The sequence below is a fragment of the Asterias amurensis genome, chromosome 20 (genome assembly GCF_032118995.1).
Source record: "Asterias amurensis chromosome 20, ASM3211899v1".
Taxonomy (NCBI): domain Eukaryota; kingdom Metazoa; phylum Echinodermata; class Asteroidea; order Forcipulatida; family Asteriidae; genus Asterias; species Asterias amurensis.
In genome coordinates this window covers 6,237,868-6,249,870 of record NC_092667.1, presented here as the reverse complement: position 1 = coordinate 6,249,870, position 12,003 = coordinate 6,237,868, and the positions used below count along the sequence as shown (strand labels likewise).

General features: G+C 39.1%; 1 protein-coding gene across 1 annotated transcript in view; it reads right to left on the bottom strand.

Annotated features, from left to right (window-relative positions):
* Positions 1 to 12,003, bottom strand: part of LOC139952188 (uncharacterized) — a 67,256-nt gene that overhangs the window by 30,570 nt on the left and 24,683 nt on the right. Inside the window, exons 36-54 of the mRNA XM_071951225.1 lie at positions 11,612 to 11,802; positions 11,117 to 11,229; positions 10,165 to 10,298; positions 9,575 to 9,769; positions 8,913 to 9,127; positions 8,336 to 8,466; positions 7,770 to 7,891; positions 7,200 to 7,373; positions 6,462 to 6,649; positions 5,556 to 5,704; positions 4,977 to 5,110; positions 4,210 to 4,622; positions 3,646 to 3,755; positions 3,376 to 3,503; positions 2,765 to 2,959; positions 2,391 to 2,590; positions 1,583 to 1,699; positions 1,227 to 1,354; positions 454 to 581 (exon numbers count right to left, since the gene is read on the bottom strand). Of these exons, the coding sequence (XP_071807326.1) occupies positions 454 to 581; positions 1,227 to 1,354; positions 1,583 to 1,699; positions 2,391 to 2,590; positions 2,765 to 2,959; positions 3,376 to 3,503; positions 3,646 to 3,755; positions 4,210 to 4,622; positions 4,977 to 5,110; positions 5,556 to 5,704; positions 6,462 to 6,649; positions 7,200 to 7,373; positions 7,770 to 7,891; positions 8,336 to 8,466; positions 8,913 to 9,127; positions 9,575 to 9,769; positions 10,165 to 10,298; positions 11,117 to 11,229; positions 11,612 to 11,802 (3,165 nt within the window). The remainder of the gene's footprint in view (positions 1 to 453; positions 582 to 1,226; positions 1,355 to 1,582; positions 1,700 to 2,390; positions 2,591 to 2,764; positions 2,960 to 3,375; positions 3,504 to 3,645; positions 3,756 to 4,209; positions 4,623 to 4,976; positions 5,111 to 5,555; positions 5,705 to 6,461; positions 6,650 to 7,199; positions 7,374 to 7,769; positions 7,892 to 8,335; positions 8,467 to 8,912; positions 9,128 to 9,574; positions 9,770 to 10,164; positions 10,299 to 11,116; positions 11,230 to 11,611; positions 11,803 to 12,003) is intronic.

The window sequence follows — 12,003 nt, the reverse complement described above, 5'->3', positions numbered from 1 at the left end:
TAATAAGAAGATACCATTTAGAGTTTCAAATAATCAAACTTAAACAAATATCACGTAGAAGGCTTCATGCAGACTAGGACAAAGGAACAAAACATCCCTAACTATTTTTGCAACAAAAAATGCATCACCAACTTGAAATCAAGTCATCATAAAAAATGGTTATTTTTAAAGCACCTTTGAATACCTAAGAAATACATTTGTTGTCTATTGGTGGTGTTGAGTTTCACTAAACATTGTTTGCAAACATTGACAAGCATTTGTATGTTTGCACAACTGGAACAATTCACTGCATTCAGATAAATTTGATATTTATAATTAACTAGCTTGTTCTGGTATTTGAAAGTATTAATGTCTATTAAGCATGCAAGAACAACCATGTAAGTCTCTTTTGGGAGGAGTGTGGGCTTTGGTAAAAGTAGGAACAAGTGACAATATTATGAAGAGAGAAGTTACCGTTGCAATGGAGTAAAACTCCTCCAGTATAATGGTCTGAGCCAGCTCTGGAGATACCCTGTCCAATGCACTCTGTAAGAACCTATCCAGTACAGTTCTGTTGTACAAAAAGGCTGGTAGAGCCTCTCCTAAAAAACAGAAAAATAATCATAATTCAAACTTCTTTACTACAATTATCGATTATTTTGAAAAATGTCTTTAGTTTGCTAAAAATACAAAGAAACTTCCTTTGATACTTAAAAAGTATAATAATTTGGGAGACTAATCATTTTTGCTTGAAGTTAAGAAGCTGAAATGCAAAGGATGCAGCAACAATGAGTTCTAACAAGTTCTAGCTACAATGAGTACAGGCAATGTGTTATGGCAGCCAGTCACATCGACCCATATATTACCACAGACCACAGGAAGAGATTGAAAGTGTTTGGTGTTTCCGGATGGAAGGAAACCAGAGGACCTTGTGGCATAGAAGAAAATTAACGCTCAAATCTATTCCAATATATAGCCAGGACTTGAACCAGGGCCACATTGGTGCATTCAAGGAAAGTTCTAAGTGTCGCCACAAGAACTCAGAAAACCTGACACCTTTTCGACAGTGGTAGTGCTTACTTTGAATGACTTGTGTCATTAAACTTAATGGATGAGTAACTAATCTTCTTGGCACAGTCATCAGTCCTATGGTTAGTGCATGATCCAATTAAGTCAACTGGAAAAGGAATTACTTGAAGATAACAGGTTTAAGTTGTCAGAAGAAAAGAATGTTTCAGCATACATACCTCCAGGGTTAAGATCATTGTTGACTCCATCAAGTATCACATTGGCCATCTCCAAGAAGGGTGTGACATAATGCCACACTCCGGCTATCTTCAACTGCTCCTCTACCAACTGTAACGACCCCAATGGACTGAAAAACATACAAAAACATGCATCTCAATTTATATGTCAATACATCTTTGATGAGTCCCCTTAATGGAAGGATCCTCTTAATAAACAAACACCCCAACAACCCCAAAAAATAAACAAACAAACACCCAAACAAAGTGCATTCCTGTGGCTTGAACATTGCAATGAGGTTAGTGATGCAGTTAAAAGAGTCAAGTCAAAACACAAACGGATAAACAAAAACACATACTTGCTAGCGCTGAACCAGTCTAATTGGTCTAATGATTGTTGCAGTGAATCTTGGATGTCTGTAATCAATCGAGAATCTTGGAAGTAAGGACGAATCTCTTCTAGCACTGATATCATCCTAGACAACATAAACAACAACACAAAGTCATATGTCATCGCTATTATCAAGAAGCAAATAATAAACACAGAAAGCAATTAACCGTAAACAGTTTTCCATTCCTAATTCATAAATATTACAACCTGAATTGTGTAAGTACAATTTTGTAAAATAATTGAATGGCATGATGTGACTGAGCTAGGTTTAGCACACGGATATCTCAAGCTCTGTTGTTTCTGTTCATCAGAGTGTGGGTTTGAGTCCCGGTCATGACACTTGTGTCCTTAGGCAAGATACTTAAACAATATTGCTTTATACTTTGGATGAGACGCCAAGCTGTGGGTCCCGTGTGTTGGTCCCTTGTAAACCATTACATGGTGCTATGTAAATGCTGTAGTGCTTACAAAAATAGTGTTTAGCGAGGTATAAATGTAAAGTTATAAGTAGGATTTGAAACTTTGCATGGTGGGAGTATAACAAGGTGAGGTTTGCAGAAACACCAGGTGTAAATCTCTTTTGAGTAGTGTTGGTTCTGAATATAACTGGTAGCTGACAACTCAATGTTTTGATCGGTATGCTCTGATCGTCTTCAGGAGAAGGTTGGACTCGGTTGCTAGATGCTACTCTAAAGAGATTTCCACACGGCGCTACCGCAAACCTCACCCAAGATTATTGTTATAATTATTACTATTATAAATCTAACAGTACTTACACCATGAGATTGCGTTCCTGTACAGCATTGAGAAGGTCCACTATTGAGGTTTGCATTCCTTGCATATTCTGAGTGTACAGGAAGTTAGGAATAGTTTGCATCTCCATAAGGAATGTACTAAGCTCCTCCGTTAACTTCACAATGTGTTCCCAGTCCACGCTGCCTGCAGGTTGGCCAGTTGGACTCAGGATTTGTGTCAACTGTGAATACAACATTGGGAAATTTTTGGGGGTTCAATTTGTTTCATTTGTACGTGGTCATTAAGAATAATCAGTGTTTTAAAATATGTTTTACAAATAACAAAACAATTCTAATTTGTGAATTTTACAACATTTCTGCTGTCAATTCATTAGAATTTTGTTTGAAATATTTACCAATGGTTGCAGCTTCAGTATGTCAATTCTGTATGTCTCAAATGCCTGATTGAAGAACTCGGTTCGATTCAGTGCACACATGGCTTGCTGAACTGCTGTTGAATTCACAGTGGGGGGCAGTGGATACCTAAAGTTGAATACAGTACTGTTGCAGAATACATCATTCCATACCCCCTGGTTTTCAAACAGCGCAAGCTGGGTATAAGAGAGAGAGAAACAAACACAGAGGAATTGATATAATTCTGCTTAATGTCTTTACTCCAGGCTAAGAAGCTGGATTACAAGAACAAGGCTATAACATGTTCAAGAAGCAAGAAAGCAGGACACCTTCAGCGACCAGCCACATTGACCAATATATAATATGACCTCGAAACACAGCCAGATATCAAAAGTATTTTGTTTTCTAGAGAGTGGAAAACAGAAGGGCCTTGAGAAAACCCCTCATGACACAGAAGTGACCCAATGCGCAACTCTACTCACAAATGGGGCCAGCCAGTAATTGAACCAGGGTGACAGTTTTGAGATATGAGCCCTTGATGCACAAGGCAACCATGCCATCCACTGCATGTATATGATTTCTGCATGTAATAAGTTTTTACAATTATCCTTACCTCATATATAGAGAAGGCACTAGAGGCAAGAGACACCTTCAGTAGTTCAGGTGAGACACTCAGGCTGGTCACCAGACTATCCACTGAAGTAAAGTTAAAGAGGTTTGTCAGCATGGTACCTGTGCTCCCTGAAACAAATAGAGAAGTGTCAAAATATCATACCATTGTGTCGGCTCATTCATCTGGAGGTCATTGGTTCAAATCCCGCTATCGTAAATTTTTCTTTATTCAACCAACATTGATACAAAAATTTTCCGAGGTGAGACTTACCAGGATTGCCTTCCAATGCAATAGTGAAGATGTCTATGTAGGGTTTGACAATGTTCCATACACCACTGGATCGCAAGTTTGCTTCTATTGCTTGGAGGTACCCCACAGTGCTATCAAAACAATATTGTTATTCAGTTTAGAAAGTATGAAGTAGGGGGCTTGAGATGGAAGAGAGGTATTTTTATTTTATGGCCATACCAGTAAAGAATGATGGAAGGAGTCATCAACTTTCTTTCTTGAAATAAAAATGTGATCGCCACTTTGAGAAATACTCTGCTAGGGTTGAAACAACTCACTATTTTTGGCATTACACCAAAGGTCCTGTTGGCTGGTAAGCAATTTGTAACAGCTAGTTCTATTTTGTCTCCATTTGTCATCTTGTTAACAAATTGCCTGTTGGAATATTTTCCCCTCTAATTAATCCACAATAAAAACTTTCCTCTTAAACTTATCCACAATATAATTGGACTGCTTTGGAATATATTGCAGGTTGGAAAGTCAACTGTGGAGAAGTCAGTCCGCAAGTTATCTGGGAATAGTTTTGAGAAGGTGCCAAGGTTTTACCTGTTCCCTGTCGAGGTCATGCTCTGCATCTCAAGCCAGTTCATCAGGATATCATGAACTCTGACCTCTGTCTTATTCCACCAAGCTGTGTCCACCACAAACCCTGTAGGCATTGAGACTAGTCTATTCACAGCATCGGACCAACGCATATTATTAACAATCCACACTGTCCAGTTGAATGGCTCAAGGCTTGGGTCATGTCTGATGATACCATCAATCTCCAACTGGATTTGGCTGACGTTGTAGAACTGCGACAGCTCCAGCTGGATCAGGTTGAAGTTGAGAGAGCACACAGCTTCCTGTACGGCTGTTAGATTGGATTGGCTACCGGCGGGCAGTTTGAAAAATGCTTCGAACTGATTGGTCGAGCAGAAATACTCAAATGGGTCAGGTGTTGTCCAGAAAACCGACCACTGCAAATTGTGAAGAAAATCAGGATTAATATATCACAAGAACAAAAACAAAGGTAATATTCTTTCTGTTGAATAAATCAAAACAACTTAGACAAGGCACCACACCCTCAAGGAACTTCTCTCAACATAAATCTACAAAGAGATTGCGTTTTACTGCATCTTTATTGCATTTTGATGTGAAATTGACAAACATTTTCAATTTCACATCAAAATGCAATAAAGATGCAATATGTTATTATTTTTATCTATTTAATAGATCAAAATAATAATAATTTATTTTGAATAGAAACAATAGTAAATTTTCTATGGGTGACGAAAGACGTCTCATAAGTTTGAATGAATTAAACTGCTTACATCTGGTTGCTGAGTGGACAGAGACAAGACTGCTTCAATCATTTCTGGAGTGAAGTCCCACAGAGCCAGAAGACTTGTAACGCTGTCAACATCGGCAAATAATTCCTTCAAGGTTGGAACTGTTATATTTTGTCCTGTAAACAAATAAACACAACAATTTCCTAAATTTCAGTTTTAACAGTCAGGGATCACCCTTACTTTTTCAGTGACTGCCAGCGGGAATGTGCAAGCCTTGCATGTATTTTTTAGAATATGAAGCCTGATTTTTTAGCGTTTTTGATTTTAAAAATACTATTTCTTTCCCCTCCCTCCACCCACCATTTTGTTTAAAATGTCTAGTTCCAACACTGTCGATCCTGAAACCTACAAATGAAAATATCCAACCAGTACAAATGAATGGTTTGATATAAAAAGCCCCCCAAATTATTTCTTTGCCTACCCCCAATAAAAACGTCTTGTTAGACCACAGCCAATCCCAAATGAACATAGCCAAATCGAACAAATAGGTGGTTCGAGGTACTAAAAAGCCCCTGAAATGATTTCACGTCCCTACCCCCCTTCCCATATCTTGAAACCTACCAATGAACATGTCCATCTGGTGTAGCAGCACTGTTCGTATGTAATCCTCCATTCTAAGCTGCGCTATGATAGCTTGATACGTAGCGTCCCCAGTCTCCATCAAGATGCTATCCAAGAACATTAACAAGCTCTCAAAGTCTGCAACCGACCTGTAATGAATCATTTTACTCTATTGATCAATCTTGTTTAGCCTGGCTGCAAATAAACAAGAGGAACTAATGTCAAATGTACGCCCAAAACAAACCATGTTATGTTATATTCAGTTTGGTATCATTGAGCTCAGGAAATCGCACATTGACATTTTGCGAGTGTTGACATCTTATATTGTTTAAACGCTACATAAGTTATGTGGACCTGAGAACAAAAGAGGTCCACATAATGTATGGACTTACAACACCAGGTGGACATAAACACCTCCACACACTGTTGCTTACTGAGTAGGAGTTTTCTTGAGTGTACAGAACAAAGGAATGTCTAGAGTGTAAATGTATCACTGAGGTGTGTGTGTATGTTGCTAGGGCGATGAGCTTACACAAGTGCCCTTGCATGTTTTTGTACACAATGGAACGATGAACTCTACAAGGGAATTATTTTTTCAACCTGGACCCCATAAGGAATTTATTAAGAGAAGCAAACAATAGAACAACAGCAGGGACCCCACAAACCAGATCCATAAGGTTGTGTGTTCGCATGTGTGCGCTCCATCCGTGCGACAGTTCCACAATTGCTGGTTGTGTGGTAGACTACTACAGATGGGGCAGTCTGCACTACACATGCATGAACACTGCCATACAATTGGTAAACAGACAAAAAACTACCTAGCATGTCATGATGAATGGACCAGTAAGAATTCGGTTCTCTGTCATGAATATGTATGAAGTACAGTAACAATTTATGTTTTCTTACATGGTAGAGGTGACTGGGGCCAGGGTTCCCAAGATGTCGAGGGTTTGATTGAGTTTCTCCAAAGCCCACTCCTCAGTGTAGATGAGGTCAAGGTGAGGTGGGGATGCTTGAAGATTGTTCAGGGTCTGGATCAGGGATGTAGCGGAGTCCATCAAAGCCGTCCAATTCAGCCGAGCAAACCTCCAATCCTGAAAGGGTTATCAAACCAATTATTAATGGAAACTAAAAGCCATGTTTTCATTTAGTAAAGGTTAAAATCTTTTGTCTTAGGGACCTTGTCAAAATAAGTCAATTCAAATTAGCAGATAAGTACCGACCAGAGGACAAGGTTTTTACCCATTGTTTATTCACCTCGTTTGAAACTTGGGGAGAAGTTCACAGTGCATGCAGGCAATTTGACAAACTGCTAGGATTAATCCTATCTAGAGTAAGGGCGAGTAACTAACTAACTCTTCCTAACTTAGGATGGGTTCAATGCGACGATGGACACGGAAAGTAACTCGTCCTAAGTCCTAAGATTAATCCTAAGTTAGAAAGAGTTTGGTGAAACAGACGACAGGGGTTACATTCTTTTAAAAACTGAACATAATTGGGATAATTTCAATTAAAATTGATATGATTGACAGGTATGCAAGTGACTCAAGAAAGCCATCATGGTTACAGCAGTCATCATCATCTCTTAAACGTATCATCTCGATGCTTTCCATTGACTACTGTGAATTCACTGAAAACACTTACCAGGAAAAAGAGGAGTTCTTGGTTCCACTCTAGCACTAACAGTGTCTCATTGAGCGAGCATAGGACTGCTTGGACAGCAGTTGTGTTGACTGACGGAGGAAAAGTCATGAACTCTGTCGGCTCGGCAAGACACAGGAGATTAAACAGGTTGTCTGAACCAGTCAGGTTTACCAACTAAAAGAAGCAAGAAAAATAAGTTGTGTGATGCTTGAGATGTTAATATAATTGGACTCAAGCGCTGGTGTTTCTGATGAGCAGAGTGCGAGCTTGAGTCCTGGTCCTAACATTTGTATCCTTTAGACACTTTTACAATTATTGCTTCGTCCTTCAGATGGGTTGTAAAGTGGTAGGTCCTGTGTGTTGTGTTATGCACGTATAAGAACCTAGTACACTTATAGCTAAGAAGACATTTATATGAAATGGCTTGGTAATATTTTGCCTCTCAAAACAATAAGTGGATAGTTACAACATTTTTAAAGAAGGATACAGTTAATTGAATTTACCGTCTGCACATTGACTGATGAATGTAGTAAGTAGCCTAGGATGTCTGGGTAGATGCTAATAGCTTACCGTTTGCACATTGACTGATGAATGTAGTAAGTAGCCAAGAATGTCAGGGTAGATGCCGATAGCTTCCTGGAGAAGATCTGCTGTGACTGGTGGAACCAGGTCAAAGATAGTCAGGTTCTTTCCTGAGGGGTGTAAAATAAGCATTGATTACATGAGAGCTGATAAGGTTTCCATACAGCTTTTCATCAACAAACCCCTTTCAATGGCTGCATCACAGAGGCTAAACAGTTATGCGCAGCGCAGAACTTTCAGCGAATGATAGGTCTTTCTTTGATTTCATAGAGGGTGCTGTTGCCAATGCAAGGGGTTTTAAGACCTTTATGTGTAGACGTCATCACACCTAATGGGACTAAGCCATAAGTCCCTTGCACTGGGAATGGTGGTGCATGTAAAAGAACAAACACAAAAAACTACAGGAGTTAACCCAAGTATTTCTAATTCACATAGTAAGCACCAGGTTCCAGGTTTCCTCAGACTTGCAAGCTACAGTGATTAAGTTCACTAATGATGCATCCTTGGTTTCAGTACCAGAAATATATACTGATAATAATAGGCATGTCAATTACCTGAGTAAAAGTCCAGCTTCTTGTTGGTGTACTGGATAATCAGAGTTGCAGCATTGACACCAACTTCTATTTCTGGCCACCACGGCTCATCTTTGAATACTTTACTTAGACTCCATAGAGTCTGAAGGGCTCTAAGAGACAATCAAACCAACACAGAAAAATAAACAACGACAGAACTAACTTTAGTAACCTAAGATGTGGGGTTTCAGTTACCCTGTCTCTGTGCCAAATTGTTATGCTATCGATATGAGCAAAGAATGCTTTTATTGATGATAATAATTCCCTTTTTCATCCAAAATAATAAAATGCCAGAAGTTCAGCGAATGGTTCATGCATTTCCTACCAACCATTATTGCTAATACATCTAAGTCAGTGATTATTTACAGAAATACATGGTTTCTTAAACGGTCAAAAACTTTCTTTGCACTTGTTACCCCTTTTGGCAACTTTGGAAATATTATCTTTGTTTGTAATGTGTGTTTAGCGCTGTATACTCCGTACTTTCCCGATTCCAGTGAAAACAAATCCGAAGGAATAATACTTGGGTTGGATTGAAAGCCATGATCTTTGTACTTACGTATCCTGCTGTGTGGGACTAAGCAAGTTTCCTTGAGCATTTGCTGAGACCTGTAAGACTTCCAGTATCTCTTGGTACTTGACCAAGAACCAAGCCTCATCTATGGATACACTCAGTGGATCACTCAAGAAGGTATCAGCGGCGCCCCATAAGTCCTTATATTGGTTGAATAAGACGGTGAAGTTGGTAGATTCCCTTGAGCTGGTATCTAATATCTAGAAATTGATTAAAAATCACCAAATTTAGTTACATTAAATCAAGAAAATATAGCAGGCGTGGAATTACACAAAATTAAATTTTCATAGAGCTGCTTAAGCAGCAAATAAGTGCTTGCAAATTTTCTGCTCGGCAAAAATGAGAAAAATGGGCCCATGGTGTTGGCCTTTTCCAATATAACGATCCTATGAAAAATGAAAATAGCCTTGCCCTCTCAAAGATGCAACTATTTGGATGGCCTGGGACAGTAAGTAATAAAATGATAAAGTTAATCTGAAAAGTCTGCATGGCTGGAACAGTTTTATTATTGGATCTTCTTGCTGGAGGTCCTTGATTCAAATCCCGCTCTAGTCAAATTCTCCAATTTTGTTTTCAAAACCATGAATGTACAATCCCCTTCTATATCCCTAGATGGTCACCCCTTTCTTTTGACTATCACAGCTAACCTTGTAAATGATTGCATCGATCGGAAACAACTCTTTGAATTCCAGATCGATCAGCGTCAAGTTGAGGGAGCAAAGGGCTCCCTCTACAGCCAGGAGATCGGTCGTGGAGTCGATGGGAAGGTTGAAGTAGGAACTGAAGTTACCGGCATTACACATTGTCACAAGAGGTGAAGGCAGATTTAGTAATTCTTGAAGCTGAAAAATGTTGGGGAAAAAAAATTATTATTCACACAAAAATGTGTAGATAATAATACTAATTAAAGCAGTTAGGGACTTTAGGACACTAGGTGGCAGCAGACTCACCAGGTAAATCCATTGTTCTCGATAATGTGCGCATGCTCAGAACTATAAACAATGGAAATTTACCTGATAAGTCTTCTGCCACCTAGAGTTCCAAAGTCTCCTAATGTATCAAAGCGCCATTCCCAAAGTATTCCTAGCTCCTTTGGAGAACCAGCAGCAAAACAGATGGAAAGGTTACTAATCTTTCGCATCAACAATCTCTACCCTTGCAAGGACAAAAATGTCATGAATAGAATTCGAACTAACATTCTAATAGTTGCGGGAGTTTCAGACTGAACTATACTAACCTTATCTTGATTGACAGCGAGACTGAGCATGACATCAATGAGCTGAGGTGAGAAGTTAGCTAGGTCAAGCAGGTGACGTGTCTCACTGGCATTTACAAGTAGGTTGCCAAGCTCTGGGAGCACTATGTGTTGACCTACCTCATCAAGAAACAAAAAGAAAATTGGATGACATAAACTAAGGCATGCTCTGTAAATTTTCCCAGCCAGTTTCCCTTGTGGATTATTTATTCGAAATTTAAAATAAAAAGTTGCATCCCCTTAGGGTGATCCGTGGCTGCTGCTTCCCAGGTTGTATCGTAAACTTTGGTGTGATCCCTGGATTCTGACTGGCACCCCAAACAAAGATATTGACAAAACAGGAAGACCGCCAACATAGGGCTAGATAGCTCAGTTAGTAGAGAGTTGACACATTAATCCAAAGGGCTTTGGTTCAAATCCTACTTGAGGCGATTTTTCTTTGTTCAACCTCCAAATCAAAATCTACCAAGTCAGTTTCCCTTGTGCCTTATTATTTGACAATTATTAACTAACAAATGTTCACTTTTGGGGTCAGAGTTTAAAGACAGTGGACACTATTGGTAATTGTCAAAGACTAGTTTTCACAGTTGGTGTATCTCAACATATGCATAAAATAACAAACCTGTGAAAATAACCTGTGCGAGAAAAAATGAAAGAAAAACACCCTTGCCACACGAAGTTGTGTGCTTTCTGATGCTTGATTTCGAGACCTCAAATTCTAAACTTGAGGTCTCGAAATCAAATTCGTGGAAAATTACTTCTTTCTTGAAAACTATGTCACTTCAGAGGGTGCTATTTCTCACAATGTTTTATACTATCAACCTCTCTCCATTACTCGTAATCAAGAAAGGTTTTATGATGATAACTATTTTGAGTAATTACCAATAGTGTCCACTGCCTTTAAGGGTTTAGTTAGAGTAAGTTCCAACTGTACCTTTAAGGAGTAGTATCTTCTCAGTGAATACTTGACTCAGATAGTAAGCAGCTCTCATGGTTGTGTTGATCTCACTATACCAACTCTCATTGTTAAACATCACAGCAAAGGATCTGCAACAAGGAAATGGCGACAAATGTATCAAGGTACGTCATGGCCAAGCAGATAAGATCACTGCATCCAAACTCTGGTGTTTCTGTTCAGCAGAATGTGGGTTTGTGTCCTGGTTCTGAAGTACCAATTCTGAGGTATTGTTTGAAAGTTTAAGTATTTTTGGGGGCTGAAAAAGACCTGCTAAGAACAGGAATATCTTGCTTAGAAAACAACAGGTTACCAGCCAACATTTCATGAAGTTTACATTGTTGCAACCGGTGCCCAAATCATATTTCTGCTAAACAACTTGATGAAAATGGGCCCTGGAGTCAAAGCCAGAGCCTGGGCTAAGGTTTGGGAACGCCTGTATTTGTAACTTTTTTAAACCTTAAAACAACTTACTCCAGTCTCTGCAGAATAGCACTCTCTGAGATGACCTGGTTCCAGTCCATCTGAAGTATTGGAAGAAATGGCTCAGGGTTGATGTTTGTGTTCACATTGTAATTCCCCAGGGATGTTAGATGCTTGAAAAGGTTCTCTATGTCAGTAACAAAGGAACTGATGTTGAAGGTATCTTGTTGGAAGGCTGTAACCTGAATAGGGAAATAAGGAGTAAGAGTTGTCTTATTAATTTATTTATTTATTTAGTTGTAAACCACAAGGGAAACTGAGTGAGTAGATTTGGTGCATGGCTTCTGACTGGCACCCCTAAAAAATATAAGATAGAAAAGTTGCCGGTGTGGCAGAAGATTCAGTCCCCCAATACGATGAACTGTGTACAGACTTCACCTGAT